At 40.0% G+C, this 10205-nt stretch overlaps 1 protein-coding gene across 1 annotated transcript in view; it reads right to left on the reverse strand.

Moving 5' to 3' along the window:
• Positions 1–9980, reverse strand: part of EDNRA (endothelin receptor type A) — a 54699-nt gene extending 44719 nt beyond the window's left edge. The window contains exon 1 of the mRNA XM_035022947.1: positions 9494–9980. Within this exon, the coding sequence (XP_034878838.1) occupies positions 9494–9913 (420 nt within the window). The 5' untranslated portion in view covers positions 9914–9980. The remainder of the gene's footprint in view (positions 1–9493) is intronic.
• Between the last annotated feature and the right edge of the window lie 225 nt (positions 9981–10205).

A 10205-nucleotide genomic window follows, 5' to 3' on the forward strand; every position in this document is an offset into this window, starting at 1 on the left:
TTCTTTCTTTCTTTCTTTCTTTCTTTCTTTCTTTCTTTCTTTCTTTCTTTCTTTTTCTTTCTTTCTTTCCTTCCTTCCTTCCTTTTTTTTTTCTTAGAGAGAGAGTGAGAGAGCAGTGGCGAGGGACAGAGGGAGAGGGAGAGAAAGAATCTGAAGCAGGTTCCATGTCCAGCGTGGAGCCCAATGCGGGGCTCCATCTCACGACCCTGAGATCATGACCTGAGCTGAAATCAAGAGTTGGATGCTTAACTGACTGAGCTACCCAGGTGCCCCTAAATAGTTTTAGTCAATAGAATCACTTCACAAAACATAGAGTTCTTATGAAAATTTTTTTTTAAATTGAAGATTTCTGACTTTTTTAAATATCAGTTGAGACTTATTCCCAAATGTCATCCATTGTGTTTCACACTCCCCTTTTAATTCTTGTGCATTTGCGAAACCTAGAAAGGAAAGTCTAGGAATGCAGCATTTAGTTTCATCAATAAAATCTGATGTTTCCACCCCACATAAAACTATGGACTAGCCATAGACACTCATTTTCTGTCTCATGTTCACAGAAAAATTGCCCAGCCTTCCCAGCAAGAACTGGGTGAGACATCTATTTGGCAAAATGTGTCCCTCTGAGCAGATAAGCAGACGCGTGTTTCTAGACAAGCAGTTCATCAAGAACTCAACCTTTCTTTTCAGTTTATTATTTTACTTTCCGGTTCCTTTCTGTCGGTTGACCTCACCAACATGACAGTGAGTATGGAATACAAAAATCTGTTTACCAGATGTACCAGTGCAATCTGCAAGATTCACAACATAGATGCTATTCTGGAGAGCAATCTCTGAATCGCACACATTTTCCTTTATGATGTGTTACTTCTGTCTTAAATAAGCAACTAAAGAAGCTGTTGGGTTCAATGGAGGAGAGAAAAAGGTCTGACTTTATTTTTGAAGACAGTCTTTGAAATTATATTTCTGTACAAGGGATGGCATTTGGATGACTATAAAGTTTGCCTTATGAGATATGTGGGAGAGAAGCAGGATGGCTGCTCAGAGACAGCATGGTCTCTGGGATGAGACTGGATCCTAATCCTGGCTCTACCACCTGCTAGCTGTGTAACCCTGAGAACATTCGTTAAACACTGCATCTTGGTTTCTTCATTTTCAGGCCACAGTAGTGAATCACAGGCTTGTTGTGGGGATCAAATGAGTTAGCCTGGCACAAAGCAAACGCTAGTTAAGCCGCAGGTAATGCTACTCTCATGTTATGCATTGGTATACATAACGTATTTTAAGATTGTGTATTTTTCCTTCATTGATTCAGGAAGTGCTTCTCAACCTAGAAGCGAGAATGCTCTTAAGATATAAACGAAATCATGTCACCATCTGCTCTTAGGCTTCTAAAGCTTTCCATCTCGGGGCTACTGGGTGGCTCAGTCGGTGAAGTGCCTGCCTTCAGCTCAGGTCATGATCTCAGGGTCTTGGGATCAAGCCCCGCATCGGGCTCCCTGCTCAGTGGGGAGCCTGCTTCTCCCTCTCCCTCTGCCTGCCACTCTGCCTGCCACTCTGCCTACTTGTGCTCTCTCTCTCTCTGTCTCTCTCTCTCAAATGAATAAATAAAATCTTTAAAAAAAAAAAAAAAGCTTTCCATCTCACTCAGAGGAAAAGGCTAAGGGCTTTATAAAGATGTACAGGTAGGGTGACCATGTTTCCTGGTATTTTTAGGACAATCTGAATTTATGCCTATTGCCCAGATGCAATTATTGACAGTATCTGCTTTCACTCTCAAACTATCCTGGTTTGGATGCTAAAATATATGGTTATTCTATTATTAGGCCCTATGTTATCTGCTTCCCCCATCACATACCTTATGCATCTGTCCCTGAGACCTCATGTTACTACACTCTCCCTTCCACTCACCACTATGGCCTCCTTGCTGGTCCTTTACACCTCCACGCACATTCCTGCCTCCAGGACTTTGCATTCACTCTTTCCTCCGGCTGGAATGCTTTTACCTTAGAGAGTGGCATGGTTTGCTTCTTTTATATTTTAGGTTTTTATTCAACTGTCACCTTGTATTGAGGCATTCTTTAGCCACCCACTCTAAAATTAGTATCTTCTCCCCCTTCTTTCTATTCCTCCTTCTCATTTTACTTTTCTCTTTAGCAGTTATCTCATATGCTATGTATTTACTTATTTCACATGCTTATTGTCTTGTTCTTCTACTAGAATGTAAGCTCCATGAGGGCAAGGATGAGTGTTTTTCTTCATTGCTATTTCCCCAATGACTGGTATATAGTTGGAGCTCAATAAATATCTATTGAATGAATAAAGGAAGAATATTTAGAAAGATCTGATGTCACTGAGTAACCAAATGGCCAATCCATTGCCATCCCTGTTATCTTCTAGTATAAAACTTGATTTAAAAGAATAGGGATCCTATGTTTGGGATCCATGTTTAGGATTAGTGTTATGAGAAGCATGATTTGACTGGTTTCCATTACTGATGCTCTTTTCTAAGCAATTTGTTTTAAAAGTTAAGGTGGCAAACTGTCAATGAAACTCATAGAGATGCATAAACTCTAAAAGCAACCTCTATTTGCCCATCTAAAAATAGTATTAAATCTTCCGGAGGGCACACTTGATCTTTGTGTCCTGAGTCCAGGAACACTGGGGACTCCAAATCTTAGTAAGCATTTCAGAGCACGTGGTTTTGTAAAATTTTTGATGTTCAAGTTTAAAAATAAGGCTACCAAAAGTTAATATGAATGATACTTACATTTAGTCCTCTTATTGAATTCACTTTCAACCATTAACTTTGTAATGTAGGAAAGTTTTTCCAAGAAAAACTAGACCTAGTTAAAAATAAAATTGTAGCTATAGAAAGCAGTTATTCTAACTCCCAGGAGAGTATGGTAGCTCCAGAAAGCAGTTGTAAAATTTCTGGCAGTATATCAAATTTACTTTGACAGAATTTCTTAGAACAGTCCTTATTTAATCACTCTAGTCTTAGAATCAACTTCAGAGACAGTAAAGTTGATTCCCTATCCTCTTTCATTTTAGTGCGCATACTCTTTCTACCAACTGCATGGACCTGTATGATAATAAAGAAATAACACTCATATCCTAGCAACTTGTGAGATGAAGACACCATAGAAATATTTTGGAACGAAATAGCCCGAACATTTGCTTTTATTGATCCGAGTACTCGAAGGAGCACATTTACACACACACACACACACACACACAGTGTATCTTGTGAAAACTGTTTTCTCAAAAGTAAAGCCTTTATGCATCCCTATTTTATGTTAAATTTAGAGCACAGCAGCCTCTTCTAGTTGCTGAAGTGTTTGATGGAGGAATATCATCAGCCATGATGCCTTTTACATCTCGACACCTTCCTAATGAGAGCAGGACTGAAACCATCTCTCCCTCCTCAGCCATGGGAACAATCTTGCAGTTATGGACGGTGTCCATCCCCCATCCCCCCGAAGTAGGGATAACTGTGCTCTGAGCCAAATGCCAAGGGTTAGCAGAGTAACCTCACATGAGAATAATTACTTAACATGACCATGAGAGAAAGCAGTGAGGTTCCCAGACACAGGAAACGAAAAGTCAGAACAAGAGGTAGAGTTGGAGAGGTTTCTGAAGCCTTTCCAGACAGCAACTTCCTTGTAACGAACAGCCAATTGGGTAATAAATTTATCACTCTGTCATTTTATGTGTACAGATACTCTGAAATCAGCTAGTTAGCATAATGAACTTTTGCATGCACATGTGTCTTAGCAATGCCAGAAACTCAACCTATTTCCTGTTCTCTAAAGAGCAAATACAATCTTTAATAACATGAATGTTCCTTTTGATATCCCAGATCACGTGTAGGTTTAATATTTCAATCCCAATCCCAGTCCCAGTTCCAAGTATGCTGCAAGAATGCATATCGCACAGACACTTGAAAAAAGACTCTTCAGTTGTCTGTAGAGAGCAGAGGAAGGTACATGACACAATGCCCAGCAAAGGCAAAGGGGGAAGATGATCCTGTTGTTATGTCCTGCTCTGCTTGGCATACGCATCTCGCGGATTTATGGACCCTGAGACGTTCCTGGTTTGCAGGAGAAAAGTAGAAATTCAACAAATTCAAAAAGAACGCCAGCTTTTAGATCTGGAATTGTGTGGGAGGAAAAACATCCTTACAGAAGCAAATAGAGTACATTTTCTTATTTTACTCATCAAATATTTTTTAAGTTGGGGACCACGCTGGTTGCAGGAGATACACTGTATACATGAGAATGATGGTAGCTGGCCTCAAGGAACTTGCAGTCTAGTGGGGCAGACTGGGAAGTCAACTGGTAAATACAATAATCGAGTATATGTTAAATGTTATTTTGGAGCTAATAGAGGGTGTCATGGGAGCCCATGAAAAAGGCAATAACCCCGTTTAAGTCATAGATACTTGCCAGACAGAGAGATAAACGTTTAAGCTGAGATCTGAAGAATCCAGTGGAATAAGCTGGAGGAGGCATGAGGGAAAAATATGCCAAGTAGAAAGACCATCTGGGTATTCTCAGACAGGCCAGGTTAGCCGGAGTAAATGGAGGTAGAGGAACGTGTGCCCAGGGGTCGCCAGGAGGGAAGGCAGGGTCAGAACTACCCCATAGGAAACATTTAGCTGGGATGCAATGCACCAACAAGGGGCAGAGATGTTGGTCAAGGGACACACTTTTCTTTAGAAAAATTCAGGGAATACAGTTTTTATTCCTAATTTTATGATTATAGCACTATTACTGCAGTACATGAGAAAGATCTGTTTTTATTTGCTTGAAGATGAGTAAAAAGGAAACACCACCATTATCACATCTGCAATAATTTCGTGGGCAATTTGATCAACTTGGGGGACTAGGATGTAGAGACCACAGGTAATATCCTATGTACATAAATGGAGAGGCCCTCCAACAAATTATCATCGTCATCATCATCACCGCCAATATTTTACCGTGAGGATCTCGGAGAGATCTGATTAGACGTGAATTTTAACAGTAAAGACCCTAATCAAATCAAATCATACCGAAAAGCACTTACGGAACAACTATCACGTTTGAGACACACAATCTATAAGTTGTGGCAATTTAACTTTGAGGCAGAAGTTGCCTTGATGATTTGATGTGTCAGCAAACAACTTTTGTATGGCTGCCCCAACAACAGGATGGATTCCAGTTGCACAAGATGTCAAAGGCTGTGTGAATACGGAGATAACTGACTCCAAGCGAATGTCTCTGATTTCCACATTGCTCAGATCCTCTGCCAGAGCAACATATTGAGTCTCGATTTTCCATTGCAAAATATTCCTGATAATTTCAAACAGAAATTGTATTTGTTTATTTTTCGTTGTTGTCCTCAGTAAGAGGTGGATGTTTAGAGTGGACCAAATTAGTAACCGACAATCAGTTATGGGATTCTGTCACTGGCTGGTTAGCTTGTTCTCACAAATCCGCTTTTATCCCCCATGCTGAATGGGGACATTATTCACCTACAGTCTGATCTACGAGAGCACTGGTTTCTACTCCCTGCGACCATGCTAGGGATTTCTACGCTATGCTGTTGGACTCAACTTCTTTCCTCTTCCCTTGGCCACCATTCTAATCCCCTCAGATCTACTCCTGTCATACACGTATTACCCCACATTCCTGTTTCTACTGAATGGGCTGAGATACAGTGGTTTATGGGCACATCTGTGTGCATGTATGGGTGAGCTGCTATCCTGAAAGCACGTGATGCCCAACTTTGGCTTACCCGTGCACACACATCACTTGTAGGGTTTCCACTCTACTCAAAATTATAACCCACCTCCCTATAGACAACACTCCAGGGTGTTAACATAATCTCATGGAATCAGTAAAAAGTACAATCATTAGATTCTGTACTTCCAACCTATATTGGCATTTAGTAGTTGGGAGGTTATTTGTGACCCTGAACACAGATACAATGTTTTACTTGTTTTGCCATTGTAATGAATGTAAACAATTTATATACAGATTAATTTACTGGCTAAATTTGTGCATTTCTTGAAAATTCATGTATCAGATAATGTAATCTTTTTTTTTTTTTTTTAAGTTTTTACTTATTTGTTTGACACAGAGAGAGAGAGCACAAGCAGGGGGAGCGGCAGGCTTCCCGAGGAGCAGGGAGCCCAATGTGGGGCTCGATCCCAGGATCCTGGGATCATGACCTGAGCTGAAGGCAGTCGCTTAACCAACTGAGCCACCCAGGCGCCCCAGATAATGTAATTTCTTGACAATTCAAATTCATCATCAGTTTAGTTTACAAGGGTGGATATTTGAAAGGGTCTGTAACTCCCTTTCCTTCTTCTCTCCTGTTTTTGTCAGTCTTCTTTGTAATTATTGATATTCTGCTTTTTGCATAATTTAAAGTTAGAGTAATCCTTTGATAAACTTAGTAATAACTTTTCTTCGACACTGCCATTTGCAAGGCCCTTGTGTGCTCAAAAACCAAGAAGGAAATTGGCATTTATTTGCTTTCTTTGGTTCCTTATGCTTTTATTGTCTCAGACCGTCTGATTTTATCACCAGGTAGCTTGTCTGTGTGCGCGAGTATAAGCCAGGGCCAGAGGAGTCTTGCTCCACTTTTTTGGCGTATTTCTTCTCTCTGCGGCATATGTAACTCCAGACTCATTTTTTTCAATGTAGGATCTGTAAATGCTTCAGAAGCAGCCACTCAGTGACGAGGTCTAGCCTCTCTGAGAATGTCATTGATTTAGGGGTAGTGATGGCATTTTGACCAGAGCTGTGTATGCATGCTGGGAGCTGGTAAGAAGTAGGTGAAATATGGTCAGAGGAAGGAGGATCTTAACTACTAAACGTGGGAGCTCCTGGGTATTTTTTATTAAAGCAACGCTCAGTAAGTAGAAGTGAAGACCAGTAGAGGCTGGAGGAAAGAACCTCTGAAGATAGAGAGATCAATTAGGAAACTTCTGGAAATCAGGTGTAGAATGAGCCCCCTCTTCCATGCTCACAGACCATCAAGAGCCACTCAGTACTAAACAAAATGGTAAAGTGAGATGGACAACTGCTACTTTGCCCCACAACGCAGGGCAGCTTGCCATGGTCAGAGGAGTCCACAGGTCTGATACGTGAGACTCCAAAGCATCAGACTCTTACAGCAGGAGGCAGCTTTGGACAAAAGGCATGAGGGCTGGGAGCTCACATCGTTTGGAGGGATTTCTCTTGACTCTCCTGGGCAGAAATCGGGGAAACTGCAACATCTTATGGTCTCCTAACCTAGAGGACAGGGCTGACAGAATGAAGGAGAAATAACCCCTAAGTATTGTGAGGCTTTTTAGCTTACTCAAACGTTTTCTTCTTTTCCTCTGGAAGAAGATCAAAGTAACTAAACCGTATACATATTATTTAACCCAAAAGGTTTACTTTCTAAAATGAATGTTGGTTAAATGACTCATTACATGAGTTTTAGAAAAAACAGAAATTACACAAATGTACTCCTGTGATGTGAAAACATGTTAAACTGTCCACATTATTTAGAACTATAATAAGGTATATAAAGTCTTGGATTCCCAAGAGGGAAGAATCGTATGGTCAAATGAGGACATGTAAATTATTATCCATTGTTATATGAATGTAAAACAAAGTTTTATTTGAATTTTCACCAATTGGAGATATTCCAGATGATCTGACTTCAAATGTTGCTATGGAATGGAAATGACGTTTAGTCTGGTGATTGGCAGGTAGTACCTCAAAGACATAAACAAGTCTCCTTCCCAGCAGTTGCAGATATTGATTTTCCAAAAAGCTTCTTTGCAAATGGTCAAATGGGAATAATTAATTTGGAGATAATTATTCTCCCGAGCCCTGATGGGTTGGTTAGCTAGTGTGTAAGTATGAATGATCAATGTTTAATACTCTACAACGTAACTACTGGAGTAAAATTTTGAATAAGAGTCATATAAACATTTTACATCTATTATTAAAGAAAGATGTCATGAGAAAGTCAAGTGTTTACACATAATATTTCATAAAGAGAAAATCAATAACCTTTTAAAAAAATTAAAGTTCTGTAGCATGTGCTAAACATTTTAAGTTAATTGCACATTTTAAGTTTTGCATCATAGTTCAGTTCTAAAATCCCATTTTAAGTTCAAATAGAAAACATATGTTTTCATGCTATTCTGTGAAAAGAGATGGTATATATTTTTTAAATCATTTGTTGTCTAATTTCCCCAGTGTTGCAAAGAGTATATTGGAGTAATTCTGAAATGGTTCTTACTTGTAACATTCAAGATTGTGATCAATGTTTTCAACATTACTGTTAGCACTTCATTGTACCGCTGCTTTTCCTGGGAGGCGAGTATAATTTTGCCACCGCTTAAGTGTATCTATTGGAAACCGAGTGCCTCACTTAAAATTTATCATGTCTCAAACAAAAATTTGCCATTTAAAGTCATATTGCAGAATATTATTGCTCAGAATAGCTTTGTTTTTTATGGGTAATTACATAGAAGAAAAAAATAAAGGCTGAGGAAAAAGCACTTCTCCTGGGCTTAGTTGGAATAAAGACATTCCATAACATCTGGCATAGACCACGTGATTTCACTTGAGTTTTAGGTCATTTGGATTCTTGCAGCAATTTCCCCTCACAACCGCTAGACCAAGTACGAAATATCTAATTCTTTTTGGCTTTAGTTTGTTTCAGTACTAACCGGCCCCTGAAGTGAGGTGATCACAGTGACAGTGGGTTAGTTATCTTCCTCGGGGCTGAGGCACCAACTTTGTCTTACTTGTCCTGGGATCCTGATTGCTTTGCTCAGGGGTGGGGACACAGTGGGTCTGAAAACTCCATAAACCAAAGAAACGAAGGAGGTGACAGTAAACTGATGCCTAATTTAAACAGCTTTAGTGACAGTGTTCAACAAGGTTAGCACTGGCCCGCCATCCCGTGGACCCCACTGACTCTACGCCACCCAGATCAGTGAGGGAAGCCAGCATGCCCTTCCATCATCAATCCAGACAGTCAAAATAAAATGGATACTTTTCATTTCAAGACCTACTGTGGATATCTGGCTGCTGAACGGCAGCACCTTAAAAAGGTAAGAGAAACTGAAGAGATACTTATTTTAAGTACTCTCTGGGCTCAATAGATCTCACCCTGCAAACTGAATCTCAGAAAAATCCAGTTGCTTCCCACCATTGCCCATCCACTCAGCAAGCTCAGGGCTGGCATGAGAATCTGCTTCGCTAAAGACCATGACTTTGAATAGTCATCCCAGAAATACGATTTTGTTAACAATGAAGTTAGCAAATACGTGCAACATTTAACAAATAATAAAATTTTTAAATGCCACCGAGTTCTAAGGCTGCAGAAATCACTCTTAGTAAAAACGTAGACTAAAATTCCAAAGGTCGGCAGCAACTCTCTTACTGTGGAATCAGAGCATATGTTCAAATCTGCAAATATATTTGTGGTTACTTCCTACCTTAAACACATTGATAGGGAGATCAATGACCACATAGATAAGGTCTCCAAGGGCAAGGCTGGCTATCAGCGCGTTGGGGCCATTCCTCATACACTTGTTCTGGTAAATGATCCTGAGCAGAGTTGCATTCCCCACCATTCCCACGATGAAAATAGTACAAGATATCACAGTGTTAATGTATTTGAAAGCTGAAGTAATCTTAGTCTGCTGCGGGCAATACTTGTGCATTGAACCATTGCTAGGTAGGGCTAAATTAGTGGGTCGATGAGTGGTAACCAGGAAGTTGAGTTCCGTCCCATGAAAAACGGTGAAGTCATCCACTGGAGTGCTTACGTTTGTGTTGTAGCTCTCAGGATGATCACTGATTACACATCCAACCAGTGCTACCCAAAACGCCACCTTGAGGCAAAAGGTTTCCATCGCGATGCAAATTTGAGGAAGTGTCTCTTATTGTGTTGCCTTTATACCCTCACTTTTTTTTTTTTTTTTCACCTGGAAAAGAAAGGAGGAAAAATAATTTTGGTTACAAAATCCAGCTGCCAATTAAATTGTAGTCAATGATCATTTATTACTTCAAGTAAAAAGTAGTGTATATTTGGTAATTGGATAAGATCATCTGTGTCAGGTTATCCCATGGCAGGAAAAAACAAAAGAGAAGACCAAAGCTCCATTATGGCAAATTCTTTATCTCTGTCTCTGTCTCTGTCTCTGT

Source organism: Mirounga leonina, unplaced genomic scaffold, assembly GCF_011800145.1.
Source record: "Mirounga leonina isolate KUSES-001 unplaced genomic scaffold, KU_Mleo_1.0 Mir_176, whole genome shotgun sequence".
In the NCBI taxonomy this organism is placed as follows: domain Eukaryota; kingdom Metazoa; phylum Chordata; class Mammalia; order Carnivora; family Phocidae; genus Mirounga; species Mirounga leonina.